Source organism: Pseudorca crassidens, chromosome X, assembly GCF_039906515.1.
Source record: "Pseudorca crassidens isolate mPseCra1 chromosome X, mPseCra1.hap1, whole genome shotgun sequence".
Lineage (NCBI taxonomy): Eukaryota > Metazoa > Chordata > Mammalia > Artiodactyla > Delphinidae > Pseudorca > Pseudorca crassidens.
Window position 1 is genome coordinate 73,131,908 of NC_090317.1, and position 22,051 is coordinate 73,153,958.

Sequence of the window (22,051 nt, forward strand, 5' to 3'; positions counted from 1 at the left end):
GCACTCAGGTGCCCTCATCCCCCTCAGCCGCCAAAGCCTCCTGGCTCTCCTCTCTGCCGGGCTGCTGCTGAGCGAACTCCTCGATGACTATGTCCTCAGAGCTTGCAGAAGCAGCAGAGGGAAATGGAGGGTTAGGAACAGCTGTGTGAGCGTCTTCCACATCCACTCCCGTTTCCTGATCCCAGAGAAGTGATCCCTTCCCTGTTTCCCAACTCCGATCCTCACCGCCTCTCAGCTGCCCCCGCCCCACTTGGATCACACTGGCTTGTTTCCTTTGTGTCCTCCCCAGTCTGCCAACACAAAAGCCCCCATGAGGGCCAGAGGGAAAATAAGAATGGAGGGTGGGAAGGAGGGAAGGGATGGGAGAATGAAAGACGGGAGAAGTTAGGGTGAGGAGGCGCTGGGGGAAGGAAAAAGAAAACTGGAAGGGATGAGGGGGAAGGACGATTGGGAGAAGAGCAGGAGGTGGAGGGCGGGGGACGCAAAACGGGAAAGAGGGGGGCGTATGAAAAGCACTGAACTATGACACGAAGCTAAACCATATGTTTCCACTGCACACCTATTGAAAGCAACACTCCAGGGAAGCTTTTTTCCATTTCCATCGTCATAAAATGGAGAGTGGCAGTGGGGAAAGGGGGGCGAGGTTTCCAGGCCTCACATTTTCTTACCTAGCAGCCTCTGTAGCAAGCATGGAGAGGGAAGGAAATATGGATTGAAGCTGATAAGTTCCCTGAAGAAATGTCCTGTTACTCATTCCTCTCCCTTTTTAACCCTCTCCCTCCCATATACACAATACACACACACACACACACACACACACACACACACACACACACACACACACACACACACACACACACACACACACACACACAACTTCCCCTGAAAACCTAGACACCCAACCTACCTATTGCTATTCAATCTCTACCCAAACTGCCAGTCCTCGATTCATGAGATCAGAACTGCTTGGTCCCCAACCCTTGGGACCACTGTTCCTGTGAGTCCCACCTGGTCACTCACCGTTCGATGGCTTTGGATGCATCAGGATCAAGGGCAGCTCCACGCCAACATCACTGCAAGGATCCCAAGGTAGAGTTACAGATTTCCCTCCAAGGCCACTCCCTGAACCTCTCCCTCAATTTTTCAGTCCTGGGATGCCCTTAGATTCTCCTGTGTCATTCTTTTGGTCTCCTGATCGCATCCTCCCCTTCTTGCCCCAGTTCCCCCTCCCCACAGTGTCTTACCTGGCTGTCAGGTCACCTAGGATGCTGAGGGTAGAATGACACCCTAAAATTAGCAGCTGGAAATGGTTAGTAGCAACCTAATTTTGCAGGGGAATGAAGGATTGTAAGGCCAACTCAACCACAGAATGGGTTTCTGGAAGGGAAGGTGGCTTGTTCGTGGAGCTCACAGGTTTGGGAAACTGGTCCAGGAGAAGGGGTGGGGAATAGCTTGAGTGGGTCAGTCCAACTGGGAGGAAAACAGAAGTGGCTCCCCAGCCCCTGCCCAGACAGACCCTGCACTCTTACTCACCCTCCACAGGACACCATCAGGTTGACTCTGACTTTGTAGGACACCAGGATCCCCAGCAGTTCCTTGTCCATTCCTGGTCGAAGACTGGAGGTGGTAGTATTCATTGTTGTGTGTTTGGAGGGGAGGGGCTGGGGGTTAATTCATTCAGTGCACCTTTTGTCATCTGACAGGGCTCCCAGGCTCTGATCTCCTACTCATTGGGACCACACTTCTGTTCCTCAGATCCAGTTTTACCAGGTCACCCTCTGCTCAGGAGCCTACCTCTCTGAATATGACTACTACACTGCTTGGCTTTCATGACCCTTAACAATCTAACCTTCCTGCCCTAACTCCCTAACACCTGGGATACAACCTAAGTGGACCCATGCTCTCTCCATCATCAGAACGTGCCATGCAGATTCCTACCTTCTAGCCTTTGCACAGGCTATGTTCCCAACCCGGAACACTCTTTTCTTCCTCTGTTGCTATCCAGATCCAACACCTTCTTCAAGCTCTAGCTCCTTCTGTCTCCTTTAGGAAGCCCTCTCCAGCTGTGCTGGCTTCTATTAACTTCTATTGGATTTGTAGTCTGAACCACACGTACTAACATTTAACTGTTAGATTGCATTTAAATTCCTCTTTGTTCTCCGTTTAGGCTGTAAATTGGCTGAAGGCAGAGACTGTCTTAAACGTCTTTGTATCCTCCCACATTGCTTAGCATAGGAATAAGCATGTAACAGGTGTTCAATGAAAACCCACTGATTGAAAAATAAGGCACAGAAAACTATATGATCTTGGGAAAGTCTCTTCATTGCCCTGGGATGCTGATCCTCTATCTGTAAAATAATGCTGTTTGTATGATTTCTCAGGCTCTTTCAAGCAATAATAGTCCATAGCAACATGATTGATAAGGCATAGGGAAAGGCAGTGGGAATTGATGCTTGTTAGATGGTGGCAGATGGCTTTTGGTGGGAGATACATCTTACACTAGGGCCTCCAAGTGTTAGGCATAGGACCAAATGAATGATTTGGTAGAATTATGTCAATTCCTATCATATTTTTCTTCTTTTTGTCCTCTTTTCTCTCCATTTCTCATCTGTCTTGCATTGAACTTCTATCTTCACTAGAGAGTAGCTGCTGTAGAGATCGCAGTGTTAGAGCCAGATGACATGTGATAGAATCTTTTCCATCTCTGCCACTTATTAGCTACGCAAGCTTGGACAAGTTCCTTCATCTCTCTGAGCCTCAGGGTCGTTAAGTGTAAAGTAGAATAAGAATACATATCCAGCCTACTTTAATGGGATTCTTATGAAGATAACAGTACCATACGTAAGACCTTTATGAGCTGTGAAATATTATACAACATAAGGAATTTTTCCTTTCCACTTTTTCCTTTCTTGTTGCCTATGACCTAAGCCTGCCATTGGTCCCATGGGTATTATTTAGCTTACTGTCAGCCCTCTTGCCTGGAGGCAGCTCTGAACACTGACCTAGGGACATTTTTAAAAACAGGTAGGCTTCATTGGAGGTGAAACCTCATAACTGTACATATAGCACACAGAATGGGTTGGGGGTAGAAAATGAAGGTTGGGAGTTACATTTGAGCTTACATCGTGCTAGAGGCCAGATTGGTATCACCATGCTTGAATTTGCCATCCAGTGCCAGGCCCTGTTTCTGACAGTTGGCAGCCAGGAGTGGGGTTACTGCAAAGCTCTTGGAGAAGGTGGAGTTAGCAGCTATAGTCTCCCTTTCAAAGGAAAAGAAGAGATGAACTTAAGCTAGCCTTGCCAACTAAGTGATTCTCATTCCCAAGAGTTTTTTGCACGATTCCATGAAACTACTGGAGTATCCAAGAGAGCTGGCATGTCTGACTGTGGAGAGTGGGAACAATTCACTCTGGTGGGAAATACTTATGCCTCTGCCCTCTCTCAGGACTTGATGATCCTCTTGTGGTATCCCCCCTCCAGCTCTCTTGAGAATCCCTCCCTCTTTCCACATCAACCCTCACCTTGATGTTCCTCAGTCCTGGGCTCTTCTCCACTTCCTTCTTTCCCCAACACCCTCCTCTGCCTCCAGACCCCGGCCCTCGTCCCACCACCCTATCCCTTGGCTCTCTGACCCAGGCCCCAGCGCCAGCTCACATGAACTCCTGAACGAACACAGTCTTGGTGTACTTGTCTAGTGAATACAGGATGACATCTGTGATCTGGTCAACTGAAGAGCCGGGAAAAACACATGACTACAATTAGTCAGTCATCCTCGAGACCCCAACTTGCTGCCCTTGTACACGGGCACATTACTCATGATATACTAAGATGTGCATATGGACAAACAGAGATACGTGTTCTGATAAGCCTGCAATGGAGGGAAAGCCTAGAAGAATGCAGACTGGGTAAGTGGGGCAGAGTTCTGGAAAAAGACCTCTGGATTTGGGACCAGGTGCGGGGGATAGGAAAAGAAGCTCACCTGAAATCTTAATCTTTTTGATGACCTTGTTGGTGCAGTTGTTGATGGAAACGTTGACAGTGATGGATTTGCCGTGGTAGTGAACCTGAAGCAGGAGGAGAGGCCCATTATAAGACTGGAGGGAGAACACCCAGATCAAGGCCTAGAATTTGTTTCCTCAGTGCTTTTGTCACCCTGGCTTCCACCCTTGTCTTCCCAAGTAGGAGATCAATGAAGAAAGGGTGTCAGAGGGGTTGCAAGGTAGGGGGCATTAAATGGGGGTGACAAACCTCCCTGTCCATCCAGGCCTGGAGTTGTAGGGGCTGAGCTGACAGAAGAAAGCGGCGAACAGTCTGGGCCCAGGGACCAGGGCCTGGCTCCAGGGGTGCAAACTGGATTTTCCGAATCACCAGCCGCACAGAGTCTCTAAGTAGAGGCCAAGGGGACAGCCAGAATGTCTCCTTAGGACCCACAGACCTTTCTCATGCTAACCCCATAGCCCAGTCCTTGCTTGGGGAGGGGAGGTGGTGGGAGGCCTCTGTCAGAGAACTCCTCTGGACCCTCAAGGTAGGTATCTAGACCACAGGTCAGCAAACTATGGCTCAGTGGCCAAATCTGGCCTGCTTCCTGTTTCTGTATGGCCTGCAAACTAAGAATGGTTATTACATTTTTTAATGGTTGAAAAGAAATCCACAATAATATTTCATGACATGTGGAAATTATGTAAAATTCAAATTTCAGTGTCCATAAATAAAGCCACGCTCGTTCATTTACGTACTGCCTATGGCTGTTCTCATGCTACAGTGGCACAGCTGAGTAGTTACAACAAAAACTACATTGCTCACAAAGCCTGAATATTTCTTTTTTGGCCTTTTACAGGAAAGTTTGCTGACCCTTGCCCTAGAGCAAAGAAGAGGAGTCAGAGGGAAATCAGAACTGGGCATCTGAGTTGGTGGTGACAGTGCTACAGAGGTTAGAAGTAGGGCTGTTTCTGTCCTGAGAGCAAGATCTGTTTTCTGGCACAGGCCGGAGGCAGGGATTTTGGAGAGGACCAAAGAAATACCTCTTGGAGACTTTCTCCTCCAGGTTTTCAGCACAGAAACTCTTCACTTCAAAGTCAACACCACAGGCCTGCAAAGGGGCAAGAGCAAGAAGAACTCATTTCTGACACTACCCCTCCCTTCCTCATGGGTTTATAAGGAAATGTCTGATCCCGTCCCTTAACTGTCCCTTTCTCTAGTCTTGTCCATTTATCCCCCTGTCCCTCTTTTTCAGAACCCAGACCTCACCTTCCCTGTATCATCAGGACCTGGCTGCAGTGTCACCGAACAGGGCAGGTTGACAACCATCTAAAAGATCAGAAGGAGGTCAGCAAACAGAAGAAACAGGGACCCCTTTCCTCTGTTCTCCTTCTTTAGCTTCCTTTCTTAATCTTCCCTGGAAGCCTTACCCGGGACTTGGGGTCAGTACCTGCAGGGTAAAAGGGTAGGCATTGTCCCCCAGCTTGTGCAGCAGTCGCTCCTGCAGGACTGTGAGGGGCCCCTGGGGGCTGCTGTGCTCAGCTGGGACCACTTGCTGGACCTGTACATACAGATCTTTGCGGAACGTCAGACCAATCACATCCAAGTCATCATGGCCATAGCGAAAGGCACACGTCAACATGACAAACACTGCAGGCAAAGGAGGAAGAGAGTGACCTGTCAGACCTGAGGGGGAAAGGAGATCTTAAATAGCTCAGAGGAAGACATGGAGAGACAATGTAATATGATCAAAACAGTATGGCCATAAAGAAAAGGATCAATACATTTGACTATAGTAAAATTTAAAAGTTCTTTACATTAAGTGTCTTTATAAATAATGAAACAAGCAAAAGCCTGAGAGGAAATACTTGCAACACATATAACAAACAAAAGTTTAGTGTTCATAATACATAAAGAACTCCCACAAATCAGTAATAAAAATGAAAACAGCCCAATATAAAAGTGTGCAAAGTTTATGAATAGACTCTGCACAGAAGAGCAAAACAGAATGGCCAATAAGGTATGAAAACATGTCCAGTCTAATGATAATCAGATAAGTACAAATTAAAACCACAGTGAGAGGACTTCCCTGGTGGTCCCGTGGTTAAGGCTCTGTGCTCCCAATGCAGGGGACCTGGGTTCGATTCCTGGTCAGGGAACTAGATCCCACATGCCACAACTAAGAGTTCACATGGGGCTTCCCTGGTGGCGCAGTGGTTGAGAGTCCGCCTGCCGATACAGGGGACACGGGTTCATGCCCCGGTCCGGGAAGATCCCACACGCCGCAGAGCGGCTGGGCCCGTGAGCCATGGCCGCTGAGCCTGCACGTCCGGAGCCTGTGCTCCACAACGGGAGAGGCCACAACAGTGAGAGGCACGCATACCGGGAAAAAAAAAAAAAAAAAAAACAGAGTTCACATGCCGCAACTAAAAGATCCTGCATGCTGCAACTAAAAAAAAATCCCTCATGCCACAACGAAGATCCTGCATGCCGCAACTAAGACCCAGCACAGCCAAATAAATAAATAAATAATTTTTAAAAACCCACAATGTGATAACACTTCACAGCCATCATATTGTCAAAAACTTTAAAGTCTGACAGCACTATGTGTTGAGCAGTGCTCCAGATGTGGAGCAATGGGGTTCATTACACACTGTGGTGGGAATATACATTAGTACAACCACTTTTTTTTTTCTCGCAGAGTCCCTAGGTTTATTTATTTATTTTTTTACAGAGGACAATTCAATTAATGAGGAAACCAGTAAGATGTTAAGACTGATACAATAGAAAATTCAAGGACCTAGAGATTTGTAGTTGGTCAAGGGAATGCAGAAAAAAAATTGCTAACAAATCAGTACAACCACTTTGGAAAACTGTTGGGCACTATCCAGTAAAGCTGAATCTTCTCATATCTTATGATCTAAGACGAATTTAGAGGAAGTCTTGCTCATGTCTATAAGGAGATACCTATGAGAATGTTCATTGCGTCAACGTTTGTCATAGCATAAGATTGGAAATGATTTAAATACCTATCAATGGGAGAATGGGTAAACAGTTGTGGTATATTCATATCATGGAATACTAAACTGAGGTTAAAATAAATGAACTAAACTCCATGTATTAACATGGTTAAGTCTCAAAAACTATTGAGTAAAAAATGCTAGCTGCACGATGATATGCACAATCTGATACCATGTACGTAAAGTTGAAAAGCATGTAGAACAGTACCAAAGTCACTCACTGATATATAAATATAGAGTAGAAGTATAGAAACATCATGGGAGTAATAAACATCAAATTCAGGATAGTAATTATCTGTGGTGGAGGCAGGAAGAAAAGGAGGGAGGGAGGAAGGAGTATGGGATTAGGGAAGGATACACAGGAGACTTCAGTTTGATTCTGTGATTCTTTTTAAAGCTAGGTGGTGAGTACAGGGTATTCATTACATAATTCTCTAGGGTCAGAATACTTGGGCTTGAATATGACTTGCATAAGTCCCTCGAGTTGTCTGAGCCTCAATTATTTCACCTGTCAATAATAGGACTGCACTGAGAGCTCTACATATGTTATTTGGACCTCACAATAATCCTCTGAAGTATTATTACCTCCACTTTACAGGTAGAGAAAATGAGCTCAGAGCAGCTAAGTGACAACCCAGGATTTCAACTCAGGCCTGACTCCAAAGCCCAGTCTCGTATGTGCCCAACTTAACTCATAGGATGGTTGTAAGGAGTTGATGTATGAGAAATCCCTTTGGAAATTTAAATTAGATGTGGATGATGATGGTGACGATCATGGGAATATTAGAAAAGTGGAACAGTTATAAATGAACTTATGCATTGCAGCTAGTACCTCAGATTAGGGGCAAATAGAAAGTCACTTGAGTGCACTAGTGGTGTGGGATGGGGTACAGAAAGATAGCTGTCCAAAGACAGTGACAGAGACTGAGGGAAGGAAAGATTTAGAACAGGGGTGGGGAATCTTACTTTTAATCAGGAGCCCTGACCCAAAGAAAAGAAAACTACCAAGAGCCACACACTAGTAGAAAGCAAGTCATTTTTGTGTTTTTAAGAGATCAAAACAACAAACAGCCAGATTATCTGCTTTTAAAATTACGAGCAAGCAAAGAAAATGAATCTATATTCAAAAGATACAACAAAGACTGAAAGTAATGATAATGGTAGTGTTTATAATGACTGGGGCAATGGGCAACTTCATACCCTGCAGGAGGGAGAGTTAATTGGTACAACCATTTTAAAGGGCAATTTGGCAATAGAAACCTTTAAAAATGTGTGACTGCCCTTTGGTCATTCATTCCTTTTCTAGGCATTTAGTCTAAAGAAATAATTGGACAAGTATGAAAAGAAATACATACAAGCATGTACTTTATGGGGTTGTTTATCATAGCAAAAAATGTCCAACGATTGAAGTTGGCTAAATATATTATGGTACACCCATACAATATACTACTAGACAACTTAAAACTTTATAGATTTTTACATATTGCATAGGTAAAAAGATTAGAAAATGTTATTTATAATATAGTATTTTTAATAAAAATATAGATATTTTTGCTCAGAAAATATGAAGTGAAATATTAGTGATTATCTCTGGGTGAGAGGATTACAGTCTTTTTCTCCTTCATCTGTACTTTCTAATATTTCTACAATGAAGACAAACTTAACAATTTTCAAAAGATACAACAAATTAAATTCACCTTGGTTCCCAATTATGCCAATAAAAGTGGGAAAGGGAGAGAGAAAGAAAAGGAAAAGGAAAGAGGGGTCAAAGGAAAGGAAAAAACAGAGAAGATGAGAAAAAGAGGAAAAGAGGTGGCTGGAAGGAAGCAATGGAAGGGAGGAAATGAAAGAGATGAGAAATAAGACAGAAAAAGATCAGGTGAGACCAGGCAGAAGGGTATCTAATAGCCCCTGAGGTAAAGGTGTTAATCAGATGAATTGTTCTGTCACATCCCGCTGTGGCATGTGGGGAGGGCATCACCCCACCCCCAAGACCTTATTGGCTCTCTGGCAGTTTAGAATCATCCTTTTTTTAGCGTGTTAGGAAATAGCTTGTTTTTATTTTTTTTTAATTCAACATCTATTCTAAAGTTATTAATTTATATTTGTGTTTATTATATAAACAATACATATTAATTGTGTGGCAATCAGAAAACACAAAGAGAATCAAAGCCCTGCCATCATACATCATATTCCAGAGATAACTGCTGTTAATTTCTGTTGCATTTGCTTCCCAACTTTGTTTCTATAATTAAACATAAGGCCACCTTAGCTATTGACTTCTCTCTCATTGCCTTTTTTAAATGAAAGATTTTATTTTGAGATCATCACATGCAGTTGTAAGAAATAATACAGAGAGATCCCACATCAATTTTTGTTAAACCGCACTTCATTCGCACAACCACATATATTGCCCTACAACCAGCCTTTTTCATTCAGGGTGTAGCGTAAGCATATTTCACATCAACAAATGCACCTCAAAAGGAAAAAAAAAGCATATTTGAAAATATGATGCAAATAAGATTATCTTCATAAAAGTAACAAAACATATACAGTAGCTAAGGAATAAACTTAAATATATACAACTTAAATGAATAATAATATAAAACTACTAAGGGACATGAAGAAGATTAGAATTAAAGGAAAAAACACATCTTATTCCTGGATTGACATGCATTTATTCAACTAAAGATTTCTTTCTGTAGGTTATTCTGAAGACTTTGTAGGACTGTGAAAAAATGATTTAGGTTTTAGAACTACAGAGTAATTGAGAGTCTTAAATAAGTTGGTTAATTTACTGGCCATACCCCAAAGTTCCTCTGCTATTTAAAACTGGGTGGACTGCTTATCTGCACTGTTTAATCTGAGCGACTAAGTCTGGTTTATTCCACAGTATCTAAAGGTTACATATGAACTAGTATTCATCAATTTATTCTGAGCCTTTTTCAAATCAAACCCAATTTTCAGTCTAATTGGATCACAGCGTAAGAATTAAAAGGAAAAAAAAGTGGCAAAACAATATTTCAGTGTAATCTGGATATATAATCCTGTGGCCAGAGCAATGTCGCTTGCTGTTACTTGCTGTAGTTATTGTTTTGTTTGTTTCTTTGTTTGGGATTTTTTTAATGGAAAAAATGGGTTTCCCTACACAAAGGAGATATGAAAAGACATATGCAATTAAAGGAAAAAGCAAATGCAAAGTGGCAGGCTGAAGGTCACATCCAGCCTATGGAAAAATAAAGTTTTTTGATTTATCCAGGCCTTTAAAAATCTTTTAATTAGTTGCCAACATTTGAAAATCAGGAAATTTGCATTAAAATATGGATTTCTGGTGTACTGGATCTTTCCATGGGCAGCCTAAGCAGAGGCACCACCAACAGTAATGGAGAAAATCAGAAATTTTAGAAAAAGACTTAATTTCAGCACACATGTAAATTTTGTGTGATCTTGAAAAACAAAATTTCATTTATGTTTAGAAATATATCTATTTTGAATATCATTTGGGGAAGGGGCACTAGAATCTTTTCAGACTTTGGGCCTCTCAAGGTTGTATTCTGAGCTTCATTTCCAGTTCCTCTTTAACAATTGGAAAATCTGGCCACACTGGGCTGAAATTCTCAGTGGTTAGCCTCCACCAGACAAGACATTCACAGTTCCCACTACTTTTATATTTTCTTATACCCTTCTGGTCCACACGTCCACTCCACTCATTCAGGTTACTTGCCTGGCATGTGTAACATTTTAGGTTGGGGTTCCTGGCACATACAGAGACCAACAAGGATTTTTACTTACTCTTTCGACCTTTTAAGTAATCAGGGTCAACCAGGACTACACCATCTGTGGAGAGGGGGAGAGATGGCCCTCTGGTCAGGAAAGGTCCTCAGACTATGAAACAGAAGTTGACCCCTGAATGGTTCCTCCCATTTTTCTCTTTAATTGGCCTCCTCTTCTGCATGGTCCTTTCTTGGCTTTCTTTTACTCCCTCACCCCCATTCCCTTCTCCCCGGGCTCTTTCCCTTTTTGGACTCACTGACCAATGGGTTCCACCATGTCCACATGGTCCACAAAGTCCCGTTTCCCCAGGTAGATGGAGAGCTGTTGTGGAACAACCTCCCATGTTATTCTCATAATCATCTTTGAAAAGATTCCCCTGAAGCCCCCAACCCAAACCCCTGAGACCTTGAAGGACGTACCCACCTATCCCTTTTGCCCTCTTATTTGCCCAGCTGGGCCAGGTTCTCTCACCTTGCCATTGGAGCAGGTCTTCTTAAATACCCTATGAGGAGAAAATCAGAGGATAGGGAGGGGGATTGGAAGAGAAGGGAAGGGGAGAAGAAGAGAAAGGGAAGTGGGGGAGAAAAGGAAATATTTCTAGGATTAGAAGAAGAGGCCCAGGGACTTCTCTGGAGGTCCAGTGGTAAAGAATCCACCTTACAATGCAGGGGACGCAGGTTCGATCCCTGGTGAGGGAACTAAGATCCCACATGCCTTGGGGCAACTAAGCCTGTGTGCCACAACTACTGAGCTCTCGGGCCTCAACAAGAGAGCCCGAGTGCCACAAGCTACAGAGCCCACACACTCTGGACCCCGTGCGCCACAACTACAGAGCCCATGTGCCCTGGAGCTTGCACTCCACAACTGGAGAAGAGAAAACCCACACGCCACAACTAGAGAGCAGTCCGCGCGCCGCAACCAAGATTCCACGTGCCGCAACTAAGACCCAACGCAGCCAAAAATAAATAAATAATAAATAAATCTTACTGGTGGGATTGGGGAGGAGCTGGAAAAGAAAAAAAGAAGAGGGCCAGGGAGAGCGAAATGACACAAAGGTGGAGGCAGTTGGGATAGAGTCCAAGACACAAGTTGGGGAGAGGTTGCAAACCCCTTCACCCCAAAGGCAAGTACTTGGGTTTGGGTAAGTGACAAGTCACAGATTCAGAGAATTAGGAGTTCTTACTTACCTGGATATGTTGGCCATGGCGTTGTTGTTGAGCCTTTTCTGGCAAAAGGGAAAGAAGGGGGAAGGCTCAATCATTTGGTCCCTATTCTCCTTACCTGGCTCTGGTATACCATCCAGACACACCTAGTGGGATGAAACCTTTTCTTCTTAGATAGACACCTCACCACCATCCACGCTTCCTATTCTCCCTCGTGCCAAGGTTACTTATTCAGCCATAATCTCAACTATCCTGGACATTGGAAAAAACCTTCCCTAGTTTTTATGAATTGTTGACTAACCATACTGTCTTTTCTCCAGAAAGAGAGAGGCTTTTTGAAATAGCTGGGGCACTCTTGAGAGCCTTTTGAGAGAAGAAATTTGTCTGGAGAAAGGCCTCCATCCAGGAAAGTATGAGGAGAATTGGACTGGATGAGTCTGAACATCACCTGGCACACGGTAGGCACCAAGACATGTTTGTTAGATACACGAATGAATGAATGAATGAATGAACAAAACCCAGACTCTGGCTTTGCTCCTGCAATGGATTCTGATCCTGAGTTCACTTCACGGTGGCCTTAACACTCAGCTAAGAAAGGAGAAATTTGCGGGAGAGAAAAGGTTGGTACCCTAATGCTCGTGGTTGTTGGTGGCAGAAACCTGTATGGGGGTTGAAAGCCTTCCTTGAACCTATTCATCGCTCTCATCACCCTCCCCAGATTTTCCCACCCTTATCTCCATCCATGTCCCCAGGTGCTAAGCCTTGGAGTAGGGATACTTAGAGAGAGGAAGATGTCTCTCTAATGCTTTTCTTTGATGTGTATTAGATCTGGCTTGAGGGGTGAACTTAGGGGAGCTTCCAGAGGTCTCCCCCAGGGTCTCTCAGCCTGAGTGCCTGTCAGCTGTGTCAGGAAAGGTGCCCTTCAAGTGCTTCTTGATATACTGATGGGGGTGCTAAGGGCAGGGAATATGGGGCCTAGCATGGGCTGGAAATAGAAGACTTTGGACTCTTACCTGGGGAGGAAGATGAAGCTCACATCCGTCTCCAGCTCTGGTCACTATGCTCGCCTCCCCAACCTCTTATACCCAAGGTCCTCTGAGTTTTTAGATTGGTGGGGGTCAGGGGAGAAGAATAGGGTTCTGGGGGGGCATGAAATACTGCTTTATAAATAGCTCAGGTGCCAAGAGTTTGGAAAGCAGATTAGTGGCTAAAAGATTAGTGGCTAAAAGATTAGCAGGCTCTTGCTGCTGGGACAGGGCCGGAGTCAGGGGTTGAATCTGATGGTGTTAAAGTCAGGGGAGCTTGAGAAAGGGAACTACAAGGTTTTGGCCTTGTGAGGCCTTGAACCTGAGGACCGGGATCAAAGGGGACTCTGGGACATTAAAAGAAAAGCAATGTGAGAGATAGAAATAGGAGGGCTCAAAGCATAGGCCTTTGTGATTCTGAAAGGAGAGCCTTGTGTCACATTCCAGTCTTTCTATATCTCTTGATCAACTATTACAGGCCACACAAAAGCCAAAGGTATGGGAAAGAGCACCCCTTCCCCAGCCCCCCACTCCTTAGGACTTGGGACTCTTGAAGTGATGTTTAGAGACCCGATTATCCCAGCTTATGTGCACAGCAGGAGTCAATCTCCCGTACATGCGGGTCGGGTAGGGCAGGGGAGGCTGAGTGTGTTGAGCTGTGTGCACATGTCTGTGAGCCTTGAACTTCTTTTCTTGTTGGAGAGGAAGGTAACAAAGGATTCTTGGCCCAGGGGCAGGTTCTCTGGGCAGGATGTTGCCTGTGGATGGAAAAAGCAATTGACATCTATATCACCCCCACCTGAAGTAAACCTTTCCTGCCCCCCAGCCCTTGACTCTCTCCAATCCCTAAAACTAAGTCCACGCTATAGGCTCTAAGCAGCTTCCCTCGCCTCATATGACCACTCATGGAATTAGAGATATTTCTGTCCTGCAGCTGCCAGGACTCCCCACAGTGGTAGCAACAAAAGTAATCTTCCTTTCTTGGATGTCCTTCTCATAGGGCCCAGGCCCAGGCTTCATGAACATGGGGGATGTAGAGACAGGATATCCAAGCTCTGGGGATACAGGACCCTACACCACCTCACCTCACCATAGTGCCGGCTGCGCTTTAGTATCTATCCATAGATGCAGCCCTCAACCCTCCACGACAGCGTGTCCATTCCTCAGAGGGTGACTATGTCCGTGGCTCAGGGGGCTGGGCCTTCCCTATCTCCCACCCCCCACTGTGGGCACTGGAGAGCTAGCTGTCCTATAATCTCTTTGCCCAAATAACCGAGTTAGCCTTTGCCATTCCTTGTTAGTATGCACCCCAGGGCCTTGGCTTTTAGTCATTGTAACTCTCTCCTTCTCAGGGATTTTCAGCTACAGCTAGAAGCCCAGACTCTGCAGAGAAGGTTGGTGTCTATGGAGAAGGTGAAAAGTCAGAATGAATGTACTTTTGGACTAGGCTTCAACCCATTTTTGTCTTCAGACCCACACTTGAAGCTTAGCCCCTCTTTCAACTCAGGCCCATGGTACTCTCAACAGGAGGTAGATCTCATAGGCCTTTAATTCATTATTATGATTGAACTTAAACCATTCTCTCTTTTCCTGGAGTATGTGCATTTCTTGCCGGAGGTATAATTTAGCAAAAGTAAAATGCACAAATTTTAATTGCACAGCTTGATGAATTTTTACCTACTGTGGAAGGCTGAATAATGCGTCCCCAAGGATATCAGGTCCTAATCCCTGGAACCAATAAATGTTACCTTATATGGCAAAACAGGACTTTGCAGATGTGATTAAATTTAGGATCTTGAGAGGGGAAGACTATTTTGGATCATCCGGGCGGGCCCTAAATGTAATCACTAGTCTGTTTATAAGAGGGAAGCAGAGGGATATAGAGGGAGATTTAACTGCAGAGACAGAAGGCAATATGAGGACTGCAGCCAGATGCTATGTCTGGGCTTTGAAGATGGAGGAATGCAGCTCTAGAAACTGGAAAAGGCAAGGACACAGATTCTTCCCTATAGTCCCTCATGGTTGCCGAGTGGCTGTCACAGTTCAGGCATAGCCCTGCTCATACCTTGATTTTGGCCCAGTGAACCTGATCTTGGACTTCTGACCTCCAGAGCTGTAAGAGAATAAATGGCGTTTTAAGGCACCAAGTCTGTGGTCATTTTTTACAGCAGCAATAAGAAACTACTACACCTATGTATACATACATGTAACCACCACCCAGATCAAGATATAGAACATTTCTAGCTCCCCACAAAATTCCCTTGTGTCCCTTTCCAGTTAGTAGTCTCCCAAAGAGAGACACCATAGTTTTATTTTGATCAAGAGTATTTGCATTTTATGAGGAGGCAAGAGTAAGAAGGCAAAGGAGTGCCTCTCTAAAGGTGAAGTGTCTGGCCCCTGTGATAGATTGATGGGAGAGGTATCTTCAGGTCCTTACCCACCCTCACTCTGCACACCCCAGTGATATTCCCAGACAGTCCTTCCAGTTTGGAAGTGATGACCGGATAGCTGAGTGAGGAAGGGCTGGTTATTCCATAAGGGATCCTAGCAGACAGGATTGTTTATCAACTCAATAGGCATCTCTCCCTTCCTTCTTGTGGGCAGAATCCCCACTTTTTTATGTACCCCACCCTCCTCCACCTGGCTCTCTGCTCCTCTCAGCCAGTCATGGTCATTTCATCCTTTTTGCCAGTGGTTGGTTTAGTTATAGGCATGATGAAACTCAGGCCACTGAGACATGGGGGGAAGCATGCTAGGGAGATTCTGGGAAAGGTTTCCTGAGTGATAAAAATAAACACACAGGAAGAGAGGCCTTCCTCTCCTTTTGTCAGTGGTATTTCCATGTTTGGATGCAATGCCTAAAATGCAACAGCCACCTTGTGACCATGAGAGTTGCTGAGCAGCAGGCTGAGGGGTGCTGATCAGAAAGATGGAAAGAATCAGGATTTTTTGAATGACATCGTTGAACTGTTGAATTAATCAACTCGAAAACTCCCTGCTCCTGGACTTAGATGCTAGACAATACATTTCCTTATTTTAAAGTCAACTGAGTTGGCATTTTCTGTTATTGCAGCTGACAGCATACCAGCAGAGTTAAGTGGGATCTGCACAACGGTACTGGCTCAGTGCGGGAGGATGGAGAGGAGGCAGACAAATCAAATGGTAGAAACAGAGACTTCCCCTGCTGTCCTAGGTACCGGACACAGTGGTACTGGTCTCTAGTCTAAAGTTGTTAACAGCCTTGTTGGAGATAAAGAACAGACATTTAGAAAGACTAAAAGGGAACGCTATAGAAAAGACACCTGGACAACACTAACTTGGGTACAATTATATGGAACCAGTCACTTTCCCATGATTTTATTAGTAAATTTGGATTGTCAAGGATTTCAGGTTACTGCTCCTTTCCATCAAGCCTGTGAGGATTGTCTTATTCCACTCCACATTGCACCTTACTTTCAGCAGGCGACCTCGTCTTTTCACTTCATAAAGAAAACCTAGGCAATTGAAGAGAAATTTTGATCGGAGGGAGATTTGTATGCTGGAATCTCATTGGTTATTATAATTATTCATAACTTGTAAGTTAAATCATGAGAGTAGATGGAGAGAGAGAGGGAGAGAAGGAGAGAGAAAGAAACAGTGGAGGAATGGAGAAGGAGGAGAGGAGAGAAGAGATCTGGAAGTAAGTGTTGCGGAAGGGTCACATTTGGAGGAAGGAGGACAAAAAGGAGCCAGGGAAGGGGTCAGAAGGAACATCCAGAGGAATAGGAGAATCAGAGTAAAGTCACAGAAATGAAAGTGAGGAAGAGTTTCACAGGAGAGAGGGGTCTGGTCTGCAGCCTTTCAGAAGGCATGCATTCCTTTTGGCCCAGGTGACGTCAGCGGAAGCTAGCTTCTGGTTGGGGAATGTTGGGAGAGGGCTTTTCCTGAAGTAGCCACTGGGCGGCAGTGGTGGCAGCGTTGGCAGCTGCAGCTGCGTCCAGGGACTGGCAGAAACCTGGCAGAGCTAAACCAGCTTGAAGCAATAGGAGCAGGAAGCTGGCTCCTCCTGGGGCTTCTCTAGTTTAGTGGACACTGGAATGTCCCCTTGGGTGTATGCCAAGCTTCAGATCACACTTGTCCTCCTCTGAAGAGGCCAGCTTCACCCCTGGGAGCAAAGTAAATAATACAAAGTACTTTACAGATTAGCAGCATTTTACGGTTTACAAAGTGTTTTCACATCTATTAACCAATTCAGTATTCAGAAAACCCTAAAAGGTTGGTATTATTGACCCCATTTCACTCATGAGGAAATTCAGTCATGAAGAGGTATCCAGGGTGACACAACTAATACATGGAAGAACAAGGGTTTGAATTCAGGTCTGTCTGGCTCCAAACACCTGAGCCTTTTGTGCAAAATCACAGTGATCAGCTGTCCAGGATTCAGGCTATGAGTGCTTTCTCCACGCCTACCTTCTATCCACCACACCCTCACTGGGCAAGGATCTCCAGGTTTCCCCCATCTAGGTTTCTGCTTCTTCCAAGAGATCTAGATTCCAGATTCTAGAGCCTCCCTTACAGCCCTGCCTCCTCCCCTCACTCCCGGGATCCAGCTGGGCAACATTCTCAGGATCTGAAGATCACTTCAGAGTCCCCATTGTTTCCCAGCTCCCTTCAGACTGGATTCTACTGCAGCCTGCTCCCCCTCCCCAAGAGCACTACCCACCTTACCCTCAGAGTCCTCCAGGCCCAGAGCTTGCTTCCTGTGCCTAAGACTTCCATAATCACGGAGACTTAGTTAGCCCCAGGAGCCTTAGGCCCAGAGCTCCTGACAATTCCATGTTCCCTAGCACTAGGCTCTCAAACATCTAGGCTTGGTGTCTGTACTGTCTTGGCTGTATTCAGACCAGGGTCTCCTGGGGTGATAGAGAGAGATGAAGGGTGGTATGTAGGAGGGGGTGGAGTCTGTAAGGGAAGCATGTGGGCTAGCACCCTTGAGGAGGAGTGAATCACCTCCCCACCACCTCCTCTTACATGCATAATAGGCATCTTGAAATTGGCAGGTGGAAAAATGAGCTCCTCATGTTTCCCCACACCTACTCCTCTCACAGCCTTCCCCATCTTTGTCAATGGTGTAAGTCCATTCTTCCAGTTGCTCAGGCCAGAAATCTTGGAGTCATTCGTGACTCCTCTCTTTCTCTTATACCCCTTATCAGTAAATATTGTTGTCTCTACTTTCAAAAGCTAGCCAGAATCTGCCACTTCTCACCACCTTCACCGGCCTGGTCCAAGCCGCCATCATCTCTATTGGCAATGGCCTCTGATCTGATCTTCCTCCTGTGTCCCTAGCCCTGTAGTCTATTCTCAACATAGAGCTAGCCAGGGATCTTTCCAAAATGTGAATCAGATCCTGATACTTGTCTCTTCTAAACTCTCAATGGCTTCCCAGTCACTGAAAGTAAAAGCCAAGATGTCCTCACAATGGCTTCCAAGGACCTTCATGATCTGGTTTGTGCCAAACTCTCTGACCTCTTCTCTATGTTTCCTCTTCCTCACAACCATCTGGTCCTTATTCAAAAGTCACCCTAATATTTAAAACAGAAACCCTCTCTATTCCCTTTCCCTCCTTTACTTTTTTCCATAACAATGATCATGATCTATATATTTTACTTGTTAATTTTATTATCTTTTCCCTCCCACTGGTATGTAAGCTCCATTAGAGTAGGAGGTTTTGCCTGTTTTGTTTACTGTTAGTGAACTACCAGTGCCTAGAACTGGTCCAAGCACGTAATAGGCTCTCAGAACATGTTTGCTTATCCTTTCCTAGATTATGGCCAGTGGCTTAGAGAGGCCACTAAGCATAGCAATTATGGATTGCTAAAGCCTGGTTCAAAGGCTGGCCTTCCTGGGTTTGAAATCTTGACTCTACCACTAATTAGCAAAACACTTCAACTTTCTGTGCCTTCGTTTTCTAATCAGTGAGGTAGGGACAATCATGATACCCACATCACAGAGAGCCTGTGGGGCCATTAATAAGTACAAAGCACTTAGAACAGTGCCTTGCATGTAGTAAGTGCTATATACAGATTTCTTATAATTATATGCACATGGAGTTAAGATTTATATCAGTAGTTTAGATTTCCTAAAATCTTTTGATGTGTTATCCATGCTAACATTCATTTTCCATGTTTCTGCTCATACAGATTTCTATGATCTTCCTGCAGTTTTAGTTATCTCCAGTGGCCTGGCTCTTCATCTGTCAACTTGGACGTTTCCTTGTGTACTCTCTCCTACAGTCGTTTAGGAGCCGTTAAATAGTCATCTCACTGGGCCCCAGTTTCCCAATGGTGCACTGAGTGGGTGGGACTAGATAATCTTGATGGGCCTTTCTAGCTCTAACGATTTCCCAGGACAGGGAGGAGGTACAGGTCCCACGCCCAACCCCGCCCCCTTGGATATGCCCTCTGGCTGCCAAGGGGAAGGGTGACAGAGTCAGCTGGGCTCAGCTTCAAGGGGAGCAGGTAGGAGATGTGCCAAGTTTCTTGGCAAAGGGTGGTGATGGGGTTTCTGGGCTGGCCCAGGCTGGGAGAAGGTATCAGAGATCACTGTAGTTCAGACACACTGGGACCAGGGGAGAGAAGTTACTGTATGGAGAGATGCCCTCTTCACAGGGACACAGCTGTTGTGATAAGTTGGGAGACAATTTGGGTCTGGGTATCTTCCTACATTGGATAGTCCTGGTAGGCCTTGACCCCCTTTAGCTAACCAAGCTCTGAAGGACAGAGTCAGCTTCAGAAGAACGACCCAAACCCACTGACTGCCCTCCTGAGCCCTGGCACTGCCTGCTGCCTACTATTCCCCAGGCTGGACCGAGGGAGCTCTGGCAGGAGCCAGGCTGACCCGGGTTACTCCCAGATGCATCCTCTCAACTCGCCCTTGTGCTTCAACCATTGCCCTCCCCATTCTCTGCATTTTTGCCCCAGGTCAGGGCTGGGGGGCCAGGGAAATCTGGTCACCCTCACTTCTGCCCTTTCCACCCCTAGGGGGACCATGACCAGTACGGAGTCCTCACTGTTCACAGCCTTAGGCCCCCACTCAGATCCTGACGACAGTGAGTTGGAGCTGGACTGCCGGTTTAATGAGGAGTTCAAGTTTATCCTGCTGCCCGTGAGCTATGCAGTTGTGTTTGCGCTGGGCCTAGGCCTCAATGCCCTGACCACCTGGCTCTTCCTTTTTTGCCTCCGACCGTGGGACGCGACAGCCACCTACATGTTCCACTTAGCTTTGTCAGATACTTTGTACGTCCTGTCGCTGCCCACCCTCGTCTACTATTATGTAGCCCGCAACCATTGGCCCTTTGGCACTGGGCTCTGCAAGTTCATCCGCTTTCTCTTCTATTGGAACCTCTACTGCAGTGTCCTTTTCCTCACCTGCATCAGCGTACACCGCTACCTGGGCATCTGCCACCCGCTGCAGGCGCTGCGCTGGGGCTGCCCGCGCCTTGCCGGCCTTCTCTGCCTGGCAGTTTGGTTGGTCGTAGCTGGCTGCCTCGTGCCCAACTTGTTCTTTGTCACCACCAGCCCTAAGGGGGACATCATCTTGTGCCACGACACCACCCGGCCTGAGGAGTTTGACCACTACGTGCACTTCAGTTCGGCAGTCATGGGGCTGCTCTTTGACGTGCCCTGCCTGGTCACTCTTGTCTGCTATGGGCTCATGGCCCAGCGCCTGTAACGGCCCTTGCCAGGGGCTGCCCAGTCATCTTCCCGTCTGTGCTCGCTGCGCACCATCGCTGTGGTATTGACTGTCTTTGCTGTCTGCTTCGTGCCTTTCCACATCACCCGCACCGTTTATTACATGCAAGGCTGTTGGAAGCTGACTGCTGGGTGCTGAACATCATCAACATGGTCTATAAAGTGACTCGGCCTCTGGCCAGTGCCAATAGCTGCCTGGATCCTGTGCTCTATTTGCTCACTGGGGACAAGTATTGACGTCAGCTCCGGCAGCTCTGCAGGGGTGGCAGGCCCCGGCTCCCCACAGCTGCCTCCTCTCTGGCACTGGTGTCCCTGCCTGAGGACAGCAGCTGCAGGTGGACAGCCACCCCCCAGGATGGCGGCTTGGGCAGATAGATTGTAACGGAAGCCGGGAAGTGAAGGAAAGGGGGTGAGTGCAGGGCAGAGGGGAGGGAACCTTATAGTGACACCCGATCTGGCTGCTTTCTCCTCTTTTCTGAGCTCTGGAGAGAGGCCCTCACCCTGAGATTTAGGAGGAGCCAGAGAAATCACGTGTGACTCCATCTCTCCTAAATCCTTCAGTTGCCCTCTCCTTTTTAGCCAAAGACACTAGCAGCCACTCTTCGTCCTCGACTTCTTTCTCTTTGTTTCTGTCCCCTTCCTGGGGCCACTGGTCCTGTTTCTTGGTCCTACAAGGCTGCTGGAAATCTTCCCCAGCCCTCCTTCTCCTGCCCTCTCCCCCCATATCCTTGTATAGCATGCATTCCTTCAGCCAGACCAGAGCATTTAACTGGAGGGGTGAAGAAGCTGGGGTGATCTCAGTATTGGCCTGACTCATCTGACAGTGATAGCCAGAATCAGGAAGTGGGGGCACCAGCATATCACAAATGCCTGGGAAGTGACATATGTAGTGCCCACACCCACTCCCTGGTTTCCCCTGGAAGACAGGATAGTCTTGTCTACCGAGGCGCTGAACTAGGGCACCGTCCCAGAGAGCCTGCCTGACAGGGTCCCCATGTGCAGCTAGAGGCATGGCCCTGTTGAATGGTGGGTAGCCATGAGGTAGAGAGGGAGCCCTGAGTCTTCCCATGGGGTGGGGACCTTGAGGAGCCTCAGGGGGCAGGACCCAAGCTGATAATGGCCTTTGGAACAGGAATGGGACTGGCCCTTCTTTATGAGGTTTGCTGAGAACATATTTGACAGCTCTCCTGTACTTAATGAAAGGCAGAGTGGATGGCTCAGAACGCAAGGGAGGAGCTCTCGTGTCTATGGCATAAGTTCCAGCACCAAAGGGTGGAGAAGGTTTGTGCAGAGATTGGGGTGCTGACAAGGACTGAGGCCCAGAGCTGACTCTCCACTGGTCTCTCCCCTTTCTCTAGCTC

At 46.3% G+C, this 22,051-nt stretch overlaps 2 protein-coding genes across 2 annotated transcripts; one reads left to right on the plus strand and one right to left on the minus strand.

Annotated features, from left to right (window-relative positions):
- Positions 1-4: 4 nt before the first annotated feature.
- Positions 5-18,235, minus strand: ARR3 (arrestin 3). The gene is made up of 16 exons (XM_067722719.1): positions 18,206-18,235; positions 11,960-11,997; positions 11,244-11,274; positions 11,033-11,093; positions 5,429-5,628; positions 5,248-5,307; positions 5,022-5,089; positions 4,249-4,384; positions 3,980-4,064; positions 3,655-3,727; positions 3,123-3,260; positions 1,534-1,617; positions 1,245-1,268; positions 1,021-1,073; positions 669-678; positions 5-101 (listed from the first exon to the last, which is right to left on the minus strand). Exons 1-16 carry the CDS (start codon positions 18,233-18,235, stop codon positions 5-7), a joined length of 1,188 nt encoding a protein of 395 aa, XP_067578820.1.
- A 1,751-nt stretch (positions 18,236-19,986) lies between these two features.
- On the plus strand, positions 19,987-21,065 carry P2RY4 (pyrimidinergic receptor P2Y4). The gene is given in 2 exon segments (XM_067722720.1): positions 19,987-20,791; positions 20,794-21,065. Coding segments are annotated over 2 exon segments (1,077 nt in total).
- Positions 21,066-22,051: the final 986 nt, after the last annotated feature.